The following is a 15881-nucleotide window of genomic DNA, read 5'->3' on the forward strand; positions in this document are numbered from 1 at the left end:
TTTCCTAATGTGCTGAGACAACAGCCATTAGGACTTTTCTGTTGTGCCAACGGTATCTAGTCTCCCACTCTCTAGGCTTAATTTTAAAATTAGTTTGACTTCCCTAATTCAATAAACTCAGGACATTTGGCCCCATTAACGCTCTCCACACTAATTTATCACAGGTTTTTCTGCCTCACTTCAACTTGTTTTTCATCACTGAGAAGAACTACCCTCCATCTCTGGAGTCAAACAGCTGATAATGATGAAGCTAACCCAAGTACTAGGTATGCAGGGACAAAGTCTTTGAGGTATGATGAACTTTCTGAGGTGTTCAATGTCCTTATCTTTCACTGGAAATCTATGGGAGCTGAGGAATTTCAAGGTAGGATATCAGGTCTGGATCCAGCAGAATGTGTAAGCATCAGATAAAATTTAAGGTAAATGAGTGTGCTCAAGTATTTCACTAAATCCTGAAGCAACAGTGGCAAATTTCACCCAGAGGCACAGCCTGAGTAGCTGTGCTGAAAGGGAAGAAATCTCCTCCCCAGCATTGGGGCAATAAATCCTGGCTGCAGATCAGCAGTCCTTAAATTTTACAGGCTGTAGATACAACTGCAGACCCAAGGCTTGGGTAGTATCCTGTGTTTTGCCTCCCTGCACTCTGTTCAGGAGAGAGAGCAGCTCTGTGACTCTGGAAAAGTTCAGGCCCCCGCAGGTCAGGGTGGAATATCACTGCTGCAGCACTGTTGCAGGCCCAGGAGGAGGGAACAGCTGGAGTTACTTTGTGCTTTCCTTCTTCCCTGTGGGGAAGTTACAATTACAGCGGTTCCTGCTAGCTCACAGTGTCACCGTGCTGTCACCGCTTGTCCCTGATCCCCAGGGTGTGCCCAGGGTGATTCCCTGGGTATTCCATGGGAATGGAATACATGGCTCAGCACAGGAAGCAGACAGTGAACGCCAGGACTAAAGCAGTGCCCGGAGCAAAGTGGGTGCCTATGGCAAGGGCACTACAGAGCATCCCTGACCCCATTCCTGCAACACAGGCACACTGTACCTGGGAGCTCTGAGGGCCTGCTGAGCGGGGCACTGCCCTGTGGTGGGGAATCACTGACCCACAGCTTCTCTCAGGTCCTCCTGCTCAAGGCTGTGCCCACAAGCCAGCCTGAACCCTCACCCCACCAGCCAGGACACAGTGGGATCCCAGGAAAGTCAGCTCAGCAGCTGAAACAGGGACACTGCTCAGGTTGGAACAGGGCTGTTTACACCACTCTGCTCATGACCTGGTATTTCTAATCGTGTGACCTGACCCCACTGCCCAGAGGTGTAAACACCTCCTCCTGCCTTCCATGAGCTGCCTGGAAACAGGTGGGATGTTTCTGAAAACAAGGTGGGATGTTAACCCAGCACTGGCTGACATGCATTTTCTCAAGGCTGGGCTTTGATGAGGTGCTTTAGGGCATCAGACACTTCTCCAGGACATAACTGAGAATGGACACAACTCGCTCAGTTCAAATCTTCCTGAATTTTCTAGTCCCTTTTCACTTCTTAAGGACACAGGTAACAGAAGAAAAACTTGATAACATTCTTAGCCTACTTGAGAGAAAAGGTGTGTGATCCAGCTGTGCAACACTGGAAAGAAAACACCTTTAAATGTGAAAGGCCACGGTATTTCATTTACAAATATGCTTTGAATTAAATTGCTGTTCTTGTATAGAAAAGTGGGATAATCACATTAATACTATCAAGAACTGCACTTTAGAAAATTAATGTCGATCGAGACAAAAGAACGATGCCTGCAGGCAATAACTGATGGATTGGATTTGCAATGTTTTTTATTGAATCTCAAATAAAAGCTGTCTTGGAATATTTGTTTTGGGTCTGAAAAAATTAATATCATCTACAGCACACTTCAATAAAAATACTTGATTTAGCCCAGAAGATCTCTCAAGTAATTCAAAATGAATCTGTTAATTGTGGAAAATCAGCCAAATTTATCAACTGATACTTGAGGAAAAAAAAGTCATGAGTAGTGTTTAGCTCCAGGCTGCTGCAGTTTGGGTTCAGAACAGTTGGTCGTTTTCTCACAAAGTGTTTTTTTAAAAGATAAAAAGCCCTAGAGCATGTGCAACTGGTCACACACTTGCAGGTAAACAAACACATGTTAAAACACTTAACAGGATGCCCCAGATTCTGCTTATCAACTGAGACAGGAGTAAAACGGGCAGGAGAAAGGGTATCATCTCCAGAGCAGGCTGGGCGAGGCAGCATCCAGGGAAAGCCCAAGTTAAGGACAGAGATGATGCTGGGGCCTCATGAAGTGGCCCCATGTAAATGAGAGCCAAACTTAACTCCTTGGCTCTACAATTTGGAGCGTGTAAGCAAGAGCGGGACCACAGGCAAACAGATCACAAAAATTAACACAGATGAAATAAAACATCTCATGGTGAACCATTCAAAAATGTGATGTTAAAAGTGACTTGTGTAGCTACCCCACTAGAGCACAGATGACAAAGTCAGTGTCTCAGGGCAAAAAACATAGGACAGCACACAGCAGCCTGTGGTGGTGATGGCTGAGGCAGGTGCTGCCATGGAATCCCTGCATTTTCCTGGTTTTGTTGTGTTTGTAGGTGACCTGCAGGGAACCCTACAGAGACAGGGCTCATCCACCGGCAGCTCACAGGAAAGCTCCGGGTGAATTTGTTCAAACAGCTCGCGGTATGATGACATCTGATTAGGAGGGATTTAGTAAAAACAGTCCTTTGGCTTCAGGACCAAGCTTCCATGGCCACAGACTTCTGAGGCAGCGCATGGAATGGTTGTTGGACAGGATGAGGGCTGTGTAATAGTTCAGAATACTTTGGATTGGAAAATCTCTTTAAAAATCATCCATTCCAAACTCCTACCATGGGTACAGACATCTTTCACTAGATCAGATTGCTCTAAACCCCATCCACTCTGGCCTGGAACACTTCCAAGGGTGGAACAGCCACAGTTTTTCTTAACATGGTTTTTCCAAATCTTCCCTCTTTTCAGTTTGAAACCATTGGCTCTTGTCCTGTCACTACACCCTGGTAAAAAGTCTCTATTTTACACAGAATCCTCCTTTATATACGGTATCACTGCAACAAGGTCTCCTTGGAACCTTCTCTTTTCCAGGCTGAACAACCCCAATTCTGACTTTCTTTACAGAGGATCATCCTCATGGTCCTCCCCTGGATTTGCTCCAACAGATCCATTTGTTTCATATGGTGGGAACTGCCACATAGGGGTGGCCACAGTATTCCAGTACTAATAATTCCACCATTACTAGATTATCAAACAGAAGCCCTCGCTAAGGATCTCAGCCATCTCCGTCCATTTAGGCTGATTATAACGGTCTCAAAAGGCTCGTTTCTGATTACTCTGAGTAATCAGAACACACGAGGCAGACAAAGGAGTTTTGTGTGTACCGTCACACACGGCTCACACGGCTTTGAGGACATTTTGCGGACACAGATTCCCCCAGTGCTGGTCTAACTCCCTCCGCCGCACCCAAGCGGCTCTCAGGCACCGCGGCCGCCTCAGCGGCCCAAGATGGCGGCGGTTAGTGAAGGCTGTGGGGAGGCGCCCCCTGGCGGCCGCTGAGCGCCGCTTCCGCAGCGCCCTGAGCCCGCCCGCCCCGCGCCGGAGGGGGCGTGGCCAGCGCGCGCGGGTGGGCGGGCACGGGAAGCACCGCCGGCACGCGGTTCGGGGGAGGGGCTGGAAGGCTACGCCCGCCCCCCCCCCCCCCGCGGTATGGCCGCGGGCCAATCAGCGGCGGCGGAAGTGGAGGGGCGGGGCCGGACCGTGCGCGCGCTGCCCGCGCCGCCCCTTCCCGCCGGCCGCCGCAGTGGTGTCGGGCGCGAGTGCGCCGCGCCCGCCGCTCCCGCCCCGCTCCCCCGGCACCGCCGCGACCCCCGGCACCCCCCGATCCTCCTCACAAGGTAACGGGGGCCGCGGGGACGGGAAGGGAGGGGGGGCGAGGCAGGCCCGGGGGCGGGAGACCGGGGGCCCGCGGCACGTGGCGGGTCCCGCCCGCCGCGCACGTGTGCGGGGCGGGGGAGCCCGGGCCGCGCTCGCCGCGGTGCGTGGTTGGGTCCGCGTCCGTCCCCCTCTCCCCCTCCGAGCGCCGGGGCTCCGAGCCGACCCTCTCTCGTTGTCGCGCAGCCCCCCCGCCGCCAGCCCTCCCCCTCGCACCGCCATGGCCGACGAGCTCGACTTCACCACGGGCGATGCCGGCGCCTCCTCCACCTACCCCATGCAGTGCTCGGCGCTGCGCAAGAACGGCTTCGTGGTGCTCAAGGGGCGCCCCTGCAAGATCGTGGAGATGTCCACGTCCAAGACCGGCAAGCACGGCCACGCCAAGGTGAGCGCTGCCGGCCCGGCTGCCGCACAGCCCGCAGTGTGCGCTCCTGCGGCTCCCGGCTGGCCCACAGGCGAGGGTGTAGCGTTTCATCTGGCTCCGTGTCCCGCCTTTGCCGTTCTCGCACGGTGTCTCATCACTCCAGAGCTGGCTCAAGAGGTTTCGGTCCTGTAAAGCAGGAAGGATTGAGGACGGGGGGTTGGGTTTTTTCTCCCACCTTTAACTCGTTAACGCTTAAAAAAAATAATTCTTAACGCTCATAGGGACACAGTCAGTTTCTGTAGTGGGGGTAGAGTAAGTTCTGGAAGGGGGGCTGATGAAATCACTAGGGCGTGGTTGGGTTGTGCTGCCGCTACCCACCAGAGCGCTTCTGTGTCTGCCCGTGCCGGCAGACTTTTACAATTGCGGTGTTAGAGCAGGAGGGCCCGTGCTGTGTTACATAATCCCTAGCTCGGCGGACACGCGTTACTCTGAGGGCCCGCTCTGGCCCTGTTCTGCCGCCTTTGCCTTGCAGCTTCTTCCTTTATTCCAGCCCTGAGAGAGGAGTGCCCGTGTCCCTTTCTCAGCTGCTGTCTGGGGCTGCAGCCCTGCTGCCCAAGCAGTTGGCTCATGCAGCTGTCCAGAGCTTGGAGCAGGGCTGAAATCACCATTCATTCATTCATTCATTCATTCATTCATTCATTCATTCATTCATTCATTCATTCATTCAGCCACACTTTAGGGTGGGTGTATCAGAGTTTAAAGACAGATCTGTTACAAGCCTAGAGATTCGTAAGTTTCCACAACCTTGTGCGGTATGTGCAGAGGAGTAGAGTATTTGGATTTGTCCATGCTCTTCCTAGTTTTTTCCTTTATCCTTCCTCTTTTTTTTATGGCTTGTTTTAATAGACAGTTCCATATTTCTTAAATACAGAAACAGCTGTTAGAGGGAAAGGACGTGAAAAGAACTGGTTAAACTGGTCATCTAAGCTCTAGCTGCAGCAAGCATTGCAGCTGGCATGAAGGGAGGTAGGAGCTGCTATGATCTCTGTGCATGACCACCTATTTTCCCCTTAACTGCCTGTTTCTTCGAACAGCTAGATCTGGAAATAAACATGTTCTTAACCACTGTGAACTCTTAACTTGCTGCTGTAAATCCACAGAAGGCAGTAGAAGATAACAGTGGCTGGGCTTGCTCTCATGTAGGGTTTCTGTAGTGTGCTGTGGGAGGGAGTGAGAGGCCCCCTCTTGATGTGAGGGATGTTTTCATACCACAAGCAAAGGGTTGAGGCACAATCTGGGATTGCACATGATCTTGTAGGAAACTGAGTAGAACCAGCAATTCTGCTAGCAATAACATCTTGCTTCTCTAGGTCCAGCACTAACTGAAGTGATTTTTCTACTCCAGCACTAACTGAAGTGATTTTTCTACTCTTACAGGTCCATTTGGTTGGTATTGATATCTTCACTGGTAAAAAATATGAAGATATTTGCCCATCCACTCATAACATGGATGTCCCAAATATCAAGAGAAATGATTACCAGGTGAGTTAAGAGTCAAACGAGGCTTTATACTCTTAGTACCACACACAAACTCTATTCATCCCCAAATTTGCCTCTCAATAAAGTGCTGTTGTCAGAATTAATGGGACTTGCCTGTCTAGACATGACAAAGCTGAACTCATAGCGTTTACTGACTTGCTAAAACTGTCGAAACTCACTGATGGAGAGAGAGCTCCAGAGTGTATAAACAATTTCAGGTCAGAGTAGCAGTCTTTAAGCATGACAGGTAACGGACATAATTCATACCATGCTTTTTCTAGCTATTGTTATAAGGCTACTTCTGGATTCTTTGTGGTACTGGCATCCTTTAGAACATGGCGAGAGGTTTTCCCTGCTAATAAGTTAATATTAGTTAAAGGAGAATAAAGATCTCACATAATTAAATATGAACCTAAGCATAAATTGGTGCTTATAGTTTCACTCTTATACATGGGGTAGATGAATCCCCAGAACAGTCCTAAATGGCATCTGATGTGAATTTTAACTTGCCAAAGTTTTCCGCTCCTTGTGGGGAAAGTGGCTTTAGGTGACATCAAATAGTTTTGAAGTTCCCGAACTCTGCACTGAAATGAAGGGGGCAACTTCTGTAATGCCTTCTGTGATATAGTTGGTGAGCTCTTAAAAGCACAGTTAGTTGAGTTGTAAAATGTTTGCCATCTTCTCATTTCATTGGGAGTAGTTCTGATCAGAAGCTGACACATCCCCACGATCTGGAAAGCTGCAATTGCTTGACAGAGGCCAACTTCAGTGTTTTAGCAAACATTCTTTAGTGTCTTCAGGACAGCTGATGCTGTTGGAATAAGGTGTGGCCAGCCTGTCTTAGGACTCATACCTTCCAAGAAATTATTACTGTTATCTTGGTGGTCTATTGTTCTGGGATTCTGATTTTTTGGATTTGTAACGTGTTCAAATTCCCCAACCTGCTCTGTCAAAATAGTCATTCCCCTTAGCCCAAGCTTTTGGTTAGGCTGAAAACAGCATTATAAAAGGGGTCCATGTGGATGTTCCCTAATTTATTAGTGCTTATTGTAAATGATAGTATCTCACTGTAGAGATGCAGGTAGAGAAGTGTGTAGTTACACTGTTGTGTGTTTTGTACACTTTATACAAGCAGTGCAGTTGAGTGAATACCATTCCAGTTATTGTTTCTAATTCAGTGATAAAGAAAGCTGAACCATTGACCTGGAAGCAGGACATTTCCTAAATCACACAGATGGGATTTCTAGTGTCTCCTCTACTAGGAAGTAACCAGCAAAATTCTGTTGGTTCTTGATAGCAGAATGCCTTTTGCTACAGTTGCCCTACCTTTCAGCTGACTGAACTTCTGTTAAAAACGGATTTAAATAAAGGTTTTTAACTGTTACAGAGTACTAGAGAATTATTGTAACAGGTAGAGTTTACTGCCTTCTGCTTACATTAAGCTACTTACTACCTGCTGGTGTTAAACTTGTGAAAATGAACTTCTCTTTGCAGCTGATAGGCATTCAGGATGGGTATCTCTCCCTGCTGACAGAAAGTGGTGAAGTTCGTGAGGATCTAAAGTTGCCAGAAGGGGATCTTGGCAAAGAAATAGAAGTAAAATTCAATGCCAATGAAGATGTGCAGGTAAGTAGGGAGGGCAGACAAAGAACAGTTATGGTTAGTCCCACTTGATACAATGAAGAAGTCTTACTCTGATATTGACCACTTGTATCTCTTTGTGACGGGTGGGCTTGAGGGGTGCGGATTGGTCCGGACATTTGGACTGAAGCACTCAAAGGAGATGGGATAGATAATAAATTTGAAAGTTTGTAACTTCTAGGAGCACTTCCTGTGGGCTGGAGCTCACTCACCTCTGTGTCTTCTCTTGCAGATATCTGTCATAAGTGCAATGAATGAAGAATGTGCTGTAGCCATAAAGCCTTGCAAGTAAAGGAGATCGCCAGGCTCGGGCACCTGCTCAGGTCTGGACAAACCACAGATCTATAAATTTGGTCCTTATTGTCACCAAAGCTCTGGCCTTCACAAGCAACCTCATTTCCTTTTTGAATTGTTAAAAAGCAGTGCTGGATTCTGGATTAGTGTTGCAGGCTAACTGGCAGTTTTCAAAATCACTGAGATTTTAATTCCTTAATTGTAACTATTTTAACATTCCTGTGGGTTTCAGCTATGGATCTAAGAAACCAATCAGGTGTTACTAGTGGATATATTTTTATTTGCTTGAGCAAAACAGTGTTTGTCTGTATGAACAGACAAAATACAGTATTCAGGGGCTTTTAGATAAGCTGGTAGGTATCTAGGATTATAAAGTGACCTAGAGCACAAATAGTATTTTTCTTGACATCTTTAGGTAGAACTGACAATAAAAGTAGCTTTTTTTTTTTCCTTTTTTTAAAGCTTAAGTACTTTGTGGATTGGGACTCTTGCAGAACTGTAGGTGCCAATCACAACTTTTAGACCAAGAAACTCAAGTGATCAGAAATGCCAGCTGGCTTGACCAAGCCCCAGTGGCCATGTGCAACTAAACTGTATTACCTCTGTTTTCTTCTTTGCCAACTTGTTGGCTTATTGTAACGATAAAATGGTTTAAAAAAAAAAGCCTACCTGTGGTTTAGGCAGGCCTTTGGAATATTGAGTGGATAAGACATAGATAGGTCAAGGGGACACAAAGGTGAGAATGGATGTTAAAGCTATAGACTTTCACTCGAGGCCTTTGTCAGACTTGAAAAATAAAATAGAAAAATGCAGTTCAATTGCTTTCCTTTATTATATTTATCTTAAACTATAAAAGGGTGACAAAATCCATGGGAATCTGTTGCAGTGCTTCCAGCTTTAGGTTTTAACCTTCAGGTTCAGACCATATTTTTGTAGCAGAGGGACCACACGTTTTTCAGAAAGTGGGACAAACTGTAGCATTGAGCCTAAACTAAATGCATGTGATTCATTTTTTAAAAAAATAAAACTATTGTATTTTCAAAACATAAACTTGACAGACGATACCGAACAACCATGGCTTCACTAGAAAAGTAAATAACTTGCTACCTAGTTAGGGAAGCTGGCTCCTGTCCTGGGGAGTTCTGAGTCATAGCAACATGCATGCATGCCTCTGACTATTTAGTAGCTTAACAAGGCTTCACAGCAATAGTTATGGAAGGATAATTAGCCTGCTCCTCTCTAAGGTGTTCAGCTTGAATTCTAAAACTTGGTGACTCTTCATGAGTGGGGAAACTTCCTTAGTCCCTGGCTCAGACCTCTCTTCACAGCTGATAAATTGTTTCCTGAACTTGCCTTAATGCTCAGTGGCTGATGGAGGATGACACAGAAGCTGCCCCGGACAGCGCGCACAACTCACACTACTGGCAGCCAGAGTTGGACTCCATGCTGCTCTTAACTGCTTCAAATGTTTTCAGCTTCCTAGTTTGTACTCTCTAGTCCCCAAAGGGCTCGTGGCAACTGTCCTGAGCTGCCCTTGGCCACCCTGGGGCAGGGCTTAGCAAACCTTGGAGGTATAATGCAGGTGGCAGAAGCATGCATTGTCCACAGGCTTCCCACACCAGGGAGAGCAGTACCAGTGAAGGTAAAGACAGCAATAAATACACTCTGGTAATAAAGCACAGCTCTGGGACACCTGGCAGAGGTAGGACCTGCCACACGCTCTCACCTAGCACAAAACATGTTGCAGGTGAGCTGTATAAATAGCACCTTGACTGAAATGGCAAAGCTGCTTTTGAAGGAAGCTCTAGATTGAAATGCTTCTGGAATAGTTCTGAAGTGGAGGAGGAGTAGTTCAGGAGAGTCTGCACTGTGCTATCTGCCTCTCCATCAAGCTGGTACCTGGAAGTCAGGCTTTGATGGCTCTGGAGGTGACTGTAAGCATTGCTGATGATGCTGGCAGCAAGCTGAGCTGTGTTGTGTCACATGGGAGGTCACAGGTTGCTATGTCCAACTAATGCAAGTTCTATCACCACATTACAAATACTTCCAACATGCTTGAAAACTACAAGACTTGAATTTGTCCTTGCTCTGGTAGTGCTATTTTCAGGTTCCTGTCTGTCCTCTGAAACCGTGTTGGAAGACAGGTTCTTGATGTCACTGGCCCACAATCCGAGCAGTTACTGGGACAGCTCTCTGGGACCAGGGCTGCTTTAAGCCCTGTTCCTGCGAGTGCAGTCCTGGGCTGACTGGAGTTTTCAGGTACCACAGCAATCTGAAGAGAGGTTTCATGACCTCCAGCTTGCTGGAAGAGCCCTCCTGGGGACTTCCAGACGTCCTTCTATTGCAACCTTCAGTTCTGCAAGATTTAAATGATAAGTACTTCATTATAGGTTTGTTCTTATATACTTAGTTGTCTTTGTGAAGCACTTCAGACACCATGGAAGTGCAGAGCATCATGCATGAAGTTTCCCATAGGTACATAAGCATGTCTTAAAGCATAATCTCCAAGTTTCAGTAAGGTTAAAAGTTGCTTCTAAATTAAAACATGTATTTGGAGCATTTTTTTTCCAAAGTAAGACGCTTCAGTTTCCTGTCAGAATCGTTGCAACAAACTTTGTGATCAGTAGTCCATAGAGATGTGTATTTTTAATATCATAACCAAGTGCTTAGGGAAGTTCTCCTTTCATAGCTTTACTTTAAAACAGATCTTACCAGTGTATTTGTTCTGTATTACTGTCTTAACACTTAAATTGTGTCAAAACCATAAACTTCTTATAGCTGATGGCAATTGCTTTGAGTAAAGCCTGTGAACACAGGGAGGTGGTGAGAGGTATTTCCACTCCAAATAATGTGGTTTTTTATGGCTCCTGTTCATTGAGTTTCTCTTACTACTTCACACAATTGGAAAGACTGCAGTGTTTCCTGCCTCAAATGTTGGCAAATAATACTTTGAGAATTCAGTAGATCCTTCTAATTTTTGCTTATAATGGTGGTTTTTCAACTGGGCTCTTGCTGGTTGAGCCATGTTCTCAGGGCTGTTTTTTTTTAAGCTGAAGTTCTTTGTTTCTCTTGCAGGTTTTTCTAATCTGAAGTGCACCCAGAAAACGGTGCACGGTCTGTAGTTTCACAATACAGATAATTTTACATAATCTGTAAAGAAGTCAAGTTTGTTGACAGTTCTAACTCTTATGGTTACTGCAGGTCAGTCTCACAGAATTCAAAATTCAATAAATCCCACTATTACTATTTTTTTTTTCGGTTGAGTAATTAGAACATAGTTTGTTACAGTAAAACTAAACTTCAGGCTATAAAGAGACCTTGTTGAGGATATTTCGAGTATCCACGGGAATGTCACTGAAGGTGTGGCTCTGGAGCGATCACAGCTCACCTCGAGGTGGCCGGAGGCTCTCCAGCACCTGCACCGTGGCCCTGCAGTATTTGGCGTCCGAGAGTGACTTGGTTTGTTGAACTCCAAGGAAATGTTTGCTGTGCTTTGCTGTATCGCAGACCCCTTTGTCCTGTGCTGTGTGTTGTAAGCGAACCTGGCTGCTGCTGCTGCTGCTCCCGGGGCAAACCCGGCCCTGCAACCGCGAGATGCGGCAGCTCCGGTGTCCGTTCGGGAAGCTCTGTTACTGTTCTCAACACCATGGAACCGATCAGGGGAAAGATTTGTACGTGTGTGTGTGTTTTGCTCCAGAAATAATAAAGGTGTCAGTGCTGTGGGGACATGGTGCTCGTTACAGTCACGGGAGCGCGGTGGGGCTGCCAAGGGCGGGGGGGCTTCGCGGCCACTTCCAGGGGCGGAGGCAGGGCGGTTGCGGTTCGTGCGGGAGGAAGAGGAAGGCGTGGGGCCGCGTCCCCTCCCGCGGGAGTAACACGAGGAAATTCCACACGGCATTCCCTTCCCCGGGCCGCCATCTTCCCGGGAGCGCCGGCGCCTCCCGGCGTGCCCCGCGCGCCGGCCGGCGCGGTGACGTCACCACCTGTATAAAAGCGTGGCGTGGCCCAGCGCACTTCCTTTCTGCGGGAGCGGCGCGGCGGGAGCGCCATGGCGCCGGTGAGAGCGGGAGGGAGGCGGCGGCGACGGCGGGGCCGGGGGAGCCGTGGGGCGGGTGAGGAGCCGGAGGCTGCCCGGTGCGAGCGGGGCTTTCCCCAGAGGGTTTCGTGTGGGAGCCGGCCGGGTCAGGCTGCGCCGGGCTGGCTGCAGTGAGCCGCGCTGGCCGGGAGGTGGCGCTCCCGCCGCCATGTGTGTCCCCCCTTTGGGTCGGGGAGTTTGTTAATGGTGAGGAATTTTTTAATGTTCCAGCAAAAGGACCGAAAATCCAAAAAGTCAACCTGGAAGTTTTGCCTTGACCTGACTCATCCTGTGGAAGATGGAATCTTTGATTCCGGCAATTTTGTAAGTCGTGGTTTTGCTCATACTAATGACGCATAGTTTAATAAAAGCCTTAGTGCAGCAACTGAGTTACAGTTGAAAAGCTGCGTTCTAAATGAGTTAAATCATCAACTGTTCTTTAAAATACTGTCATTAAAAAAAAAAAGGGGTTTCATAACATGCTTCATACTTGTCCATTAATAGAACTGTTTGAAATTAATTTCTGGTTGAGCATGGGGGGATTTTTTTTTATAATTACGTGCTGTAAAATATTTTTGCATAGTAAACATTTCTGTCAGGACCTAAGTAAATGGTGGTTTTTAATGTTGCTTCCTGACTAGGGTCCCTTCCCTAGTTCATACCTAGGGTGCCATTCCCTAGTGTTCTACTTCTTTAATGTTGAAACAGGAGCAGTTCCTAAAGGAGAAGGTTAAGGTCAATGGGAAAACTGGAAACTTGGGCAACACTGTTCACATTGAACGTCTGAAGAACAAGATCACAGTGACCTCAGAGAAGCAGTTTTCTAAAAGGTTGGCATGGGTTTCATTCTGTTGTGTTTGTGGGGTTTGGACTGTGGGATGTTGGATGTAAAACCAGAATAATATAGCTTGGAACCAGAGTAATATACCTTAAAATCAGCAAGTCCAGCCATAAACCTGACACTGCTAAACCCACCACTAATCCATGTCCCATAAACACACATTAATATTCAGCTCTTGCCTGCAAAATTAATTCCAATTAGTGCACTTCTGATACTTGGAGAGGTGTTAGCTCTAACCTTCATAGCACTTGTAAATATTAGTGAAATGTGTAATTGAAACATTTGTTATATCAGATATTTAAAAATCACTTTTTAAAAAGGCTTGATTGCTAATTAATGTTGACTCTAAGCATATTAATAGAGATACTTTATATAGGTCCTTGGCAGTGTATCAGTGGAAGATGGACCTTTAAAATAACACTGAATTAATACAGTGGGTGGCTGTTTGATTATTTAATTGGTTGTATTATAACGATTGTGTGCTTGATGTGGGTTGTTCCAAACAAACCCTTCAAGCCTTAAACTGTTGAGTTTGTTAGGACAAACAACAGCTGAGTGCACTGATGGGAGGTACACATCCTCCCCTTTGTTTGCTGATACAGGTGCAGCTAAATCTGTTAGGTTAGACCAAGGTTTGGAACCAGTTACTAGTGCTGTCTAGTTTTTGGGATTTTGCTAGTATTATTCATTTAGTTAATTATTTATTCATTAGAGGTACAGATCCTCCCCTTTGTTTGCTGATACAGGAGCAGCAGAATCTGTTATGTTAAACCAAGGATTAGAACCAGTTACCAGTGCTGTCTAGTTGTTGGGATTTTGCTAGTATTATTCATTTAGTTAGTTACTCATCAGAGGTACAGATCCTCCCCTTTGCTGACACAGGTGCAGCAGAATCTGTTGTTGGACCAAGGTTTAGAACCAGTTACTAGTACTGTCTAATTACTGGTATTTTGCTAGTATTATTCATTTAGTTAGTTAGTTAGTTATTCATTAGAGGTACAGATCCTCCCCTTTGTTTGCTGACACAGGTGCAGCAGAATCTGTTGTTAGACCAAGATTTAGAACCAGTTACTAGTACTGTCTAATTACTGGCATTTTAGTAGCATTATTCATTTAGTTAATTAGTTATTATTCCTTTAGTCAAATGAATAATAAATTCCTGCATATCTGTAGTGAAAATATGCTTTTATTGCCTGCTACATGAGAAATTTTCATATTTCTGGCTATAACTCTGTGGTACTGCCCTGCTCATGACATTGTTGTGGGTGGAGTGCAGACAGCAGCCCAGGGGAGTGTCCATTGAGAAGCTTCTAAGGTGAAATTGGTGGTTTCAGGTACCTGAAGTACCTGACCAAGAAGTACCTGAAGAAGAACAACCTGCGGGACTGGCTGCGCGTGGTGGCGTCCGACAAGGAGACGTACGAGCTGCGCTACTTCCAGATCAGCCAGGACGAGGAGGGCTCCGAGTCCGAGGAGTGAGCCAGCCCGCCTTCATCCTCGCTGCAGAGTGCAGAAGACTACAACATCTATTTATGAGAACACTTTAACTTATTGGTGAATAAAGGTTTTGTACCCTGTTGGACAGAGCGTGGTTGGTTTGCTGGTATTTTTTGTGGAGTTCTGATTAGAGAACAGCACGGGAATTGTTTGGTTTGCAGTTTTTCCTTGCACTGCCAGGAATCAGCTGTTCAGTTGGCACCAGTGAAAGTCCCAGTAATAAAAAACGGAGCCCTTTGCCCAGTATGTGTGTAGGACAGTTAAATCAATTTTTAATCCTATTGGTACAAATGCTTGTGACTAAAAGTACCTCCTCCTGTGAATTTATGTGAAAGTAATGGCAAGAAGAAGTGAAAATTCACTCAAATTTTCTTCACGGCCTCAGGTCAAATGCATTGTTCTCTTGGGGGTCAGTGCCTCTCAGCACAGAAAGTCCAAAATTCCCATTAACCAGGGTTCCAACAATTACAAATCACAATTGCACTGGTAGCACAGCAGATGGGCCAAGGCCAGCACCTGCCAGCTCAGGGCTCAGCAGGCACCACAGTTCTTACAGGGCTTTAATACAGCCGAGATACTTACATAAATATACTTTATAAATTGATATAAATAAAATATGAGATATGTTCTTCCCTTTTTAATAGTTTCCCCCTTCATTTCTCAAAAAATGGTTTCGCTGCTGTCTTCCAAATAAAATCAGTTTATGAGAGACATCCCGCACATGTGAAATTCTGATGTCTGTCAAATAAGAAAAAGCAGATTTTAAGCAGATTTTAAGTGGCTGTTGCCAGAGCAGCAGTAGCAGCACCACATAGGCTATTTATATGTGAACATACAGAGATATTATTTTTCTGCACTGCCAGTCTTTTATCACTTTTGCTGCAGTAAAACTCTCACTGTGTTCCATTAAGAAAAGAGCAACAAACCCCACAAGACTTCACCAATTTTAAGCATCACTAATAACTTTATTTCTAATGTATCTGTATGCCTTCTGTCTGCTTGCCCTCCTGGCCAATAACCTCATCAGAAAACAGCTTCATTAATCTCCAGAAATAGTAAGATCAGAAATAAAGAGGTAAATAATAGCAGGAAATAGCTGAAAATGTGTTGTTTACAATGTACTCAGCATGTGGCCGGTATTAAAGGAGGTGCAGACTCAACATTGTCACATAATATCAGCACAAAGCAATTAGAAACAGAGAGGCCCGTGGAAAAATAAAGACTCAATAATAGCTTGTATGTACCCAGCAGCAGGAAATGAGGTTCAGTGGTGGAGGGATCTGATTACACCAAATACAGACAAAAAAAAGGAACAATTCTTGTTTTTACAGGCAAAAACAAAGCAGAGGCTTCTTATTGAGCAGATCAGAAGGAATCAAGTTACCTCCTCATTTTGGATAATATAATATTTACATATACTCTATATAGGTATCTATTTTATTTGTCCATTATTTCTTGGAAGGCTCTGGGGCTGCCTCAGGTGTCCTGGTGGGGCTTGGCAGGGATTCATGTCAACCCCATCCTATTGCAACAACCAAAAAACTAAATCCACCCAGTAAATCCATCCTGCTGCCTCTGTTGCTGCCCTGCAGACACAGGAATAACTAAATTCCTGTGGGGTGTGCATTTCTGGAGGGTGCTGGCATGAA

General features: G+C 45.9%; 2 protein-coding genes across 3 annotated transcripts; both read left to right on the top strand.

The window, feature by feature from the left end:
• The first annotated feature begins 3833 nt into the window (after window positions 1-3833).
• On the top strand, window positions 3834-8573 carry EIF5A2 (eukaryotic translation initiation factor 5A2). Its single transcript, XM_058811943.1, has 5 exons — window positions 3834-3944; window positions 4168-4366; window positions 5783-5887; window positions 7379-7510; window positions 7758-8573. Exons 2-5 carry the CDS (start codon window positions 4202-4204, stop codon window positions 7815-7817), a joined length of 462 nt encoding a protein of 153 aa, XP_058667926.1. The 5' UTR covers window positions 3834-3944; window positions 4168-4201; the 3' UTR covers window positions 7818-8573.
• A 3275-nt stretch (window positions 8574-11848) lies between these two features.
• On the top strand, window positions 11849-14322 carry RPL22L1 (ribosomal protein L22 like 1). 2 transcript variants are annotated; one of them, XM_058812338.1, is made up of 4 exons: window positions 11849-11876; window positions 12126-12218; window positions 12603-12724; window positions 14070-14322. In XM_058812338.1, exons 1-4 carry the CDS (start codon window positions 11868-11870, stop codon window positions 14212-14214), a joined length of 369 nt encoding a protein of 122 aa, XP_058668321.1. In that variant the 5' UTR covers window positions 11849-11867; the 3' UTR covers window positions 14215-14322. The 2 variants fall into 2 exon arrangements, with proteins under 2 accessions (XP_058668321.1, XP_058668320.1); XM_058812337.1 differs by lacking the exon at window positions 11849-11876 and having other exon boundaries at window positions 12099-12218.
• Window positions 14323-15881: the final 1559 nt, after the last annotated feature.

This window comes from Ammospiza caudacuta, chromosome 11 (genome assembly GCF_027887145.1).
Source record: "Ammospiza caudacuta isolate bAmmCau1 chromosome 11, bAmmCau1.pri, whole genome shotgun sequence".
In the NCBI taxonomy this organism is placed as follows: domain Eukaryota; kingdom Metazoa; phylum Chordata; class Aves; order Passeriformes; family Passerellidae; genus Ammospiza; species Ammospiza caudacuta.